Source organism: Brugia malayi (assembly GCF_000002995.4).
Source record: "Brugia malayi strain FR3 genome assembly, contig: Bm_013, whole genome shotgun sequence".
Classification (NCBI taxonomy): Eukaryota; Metazoa; Nematoda; class Chromadorea; order Rhabditida; family Onchocercidae; genus Brugia; species Brugia malayi.
This window is the reverse complement of record NW_025062290.1, coordinates 8,134-10,079: the sequence shown is the minus strand read 5'-3', so window position 1 is coordinate 10,079 and position 1,946 is coordinate 8,134. Positions and strand designations below refer to the sequence as shown.

Below are 1,946 nucleotides of genomic sequence, written 5' to 3'. Positions count from 1 at the left end.
AAAATTTTTCTATTGAAAAGTATAATAATGACTGTACACACTAAAGCATCAGCACGCATCGAACATATGCTTCCCACACCGCCTATTATGTTGTCAATAGATTGGAAAAGTCAGAAATAATGCGAACATGATGCTGAAGCAATATTCATAAATGCATGCTCATTTTGAAAACGGATGAATCTTAATTCATTTAAAAGAAAAAATAATCACACGAAAGAAAAAAAAGAAATATTTCCGTTCCAGAAATCTACATTCTCATAGCAAAATACCTTCATATTAATGTTTCCCAAATATTTCAGAGTCTGTATCCCACTAATACATGCCATTTATCCCTTAGCTTACAGTCATTTGACCATAAATTTTTTTTGATTGCGTTTGTATTTTAACGTTGAACTAATGAGAATGAATTGCAAACTTTATGGTAGAGTTCAATGGATCGTTTGATCTACACCAAAATTCAAAACAAAATAGAACGTCGGGTGTAACATCGATGATCCAAAATGCTTTTCGACTAGCTGTTCTCCAGCATCTTGTAAAATGATGTAAATCTGTAAAGCAGGAAGCATTAGAGCCAAATTGTTAAGAATTATTAGTACTTCAACCCGAAGAAATCTCTTTAGGACTTATATATAGTCGTATTCCCTTGATAATATGTATCAAGCTAACTGATAAAGATGGAAAAATATAGTTTTTAAATTTCAGACTTATGAAATAACGTAGCTGTATAACATTCTTACCCCAGTTCTAATGCCATGGGAATCTCTTCTTACAAAACAGAAGTACCTATACGCCACAGTCGTATGACGGATGGGACTAAATTTGATGTATATATCTCGGACAATCGTTGAATTAGCTTGATACCCTTTGGATGTTACACGAACAGTTTTCTTGTAACAGCATTCCTCTGCCCTGTCAAAATAATAAATTAGATGTAACTGATCGACTAAACATTATAAATTTGAAATAATACATTTCAAATTACTCCATTACTAATCACAAATTACTCCTTAGTAGTCGATTGATTTATTTTGGCTTTGCTAAATTGTTATATAATTGATCTACTAACACTTAAATTTCTGCAAGAAAATATTATCGATATAGTGAAGGATGGTAGTTTGAAAGACAAATAGAAGACACTTCTACCTGTTAGTAGTCAAAAAGTTCCGAAATGTGGAATCACTAGTGGAATAGATGACCAATATGCTATCAAAAAAGGCATTAAGAAGAGCAATAGGAAGAAAACTTCTAAAGGAAGGAGAATTAATAACATTAATAGCTGAAATAGAAGGAATCCTTAATACCCGTCCATTAACTTATGTAGGGTTTGACGACTACAGAATCATTCGTCCAATTGATTTTATATCACCTATGGCTTCATTAGATCTACCAATAAATTATGATAGTGATCAAGATGAATATACCCAATTATACAATAAAGACTAAAGATAAGTTAATCAAGTATTGGACTACCACTCTTACCACATTAGATGTCTTTTGGAAGTTGTGGAAAGAAGAATATTTTACAAGTCTTAGAGAACGCACACAGAGAGAATTAAAATCACCTAGAATAGTAGAAAAAAGAGTACCACATGAAAATGAGATAGTATTACTAAATGAACCAGAAATACCTCGTGGTGTATGGAAATTGGCAAGCATAATAAAAATTAATCGAGGATGGGATGGAAAAATAAGGAGTGCAACAATACAATTACCGAATGGAAAACAAATCGATCGATCAATAAATATGCTTTATCCTATGGAAATAGATGCTACTGAAGATAAAGAAGAAAAAGTGGAAGAACCTATTGCTCGACGAATCAGAAGTGCTAAAAAATCATAAACTACAGTCGATGCAAAAGACAAGTCTAATCTTTTGATAAATACTCTATCATTAATAACAATGATATTGTTAGTAACACGACAAGTATTAGCAAACAACAGCTGTA

General features: G+C 32.0%; 1 protein-coding gene across 1 annotated transcript; it reads right to left on the bottom strand.

Moving 5' to 3' along the window:
* Positions 1-393: 393 nt before the first annotated feature.
* Bm4942 (putative 52.8 kDa protein in BUB1-HIP1 intergenic region, putative) lies at positions 394-900 on the bottom strand (the record flags this gene model as incomplete). Its single annotated transcript, XM_043082826.1, has 2 exons — positions 394-548; positions 882-900. 2 exons carry the CDS (start codon positions 898-900, stop codon positions 394-396), a joined length of 174 nt encoding a protein of 57 aa, XP_042938760.1.
* Positions 901-1,946: the final 1,046 nt, after the last annotated feature.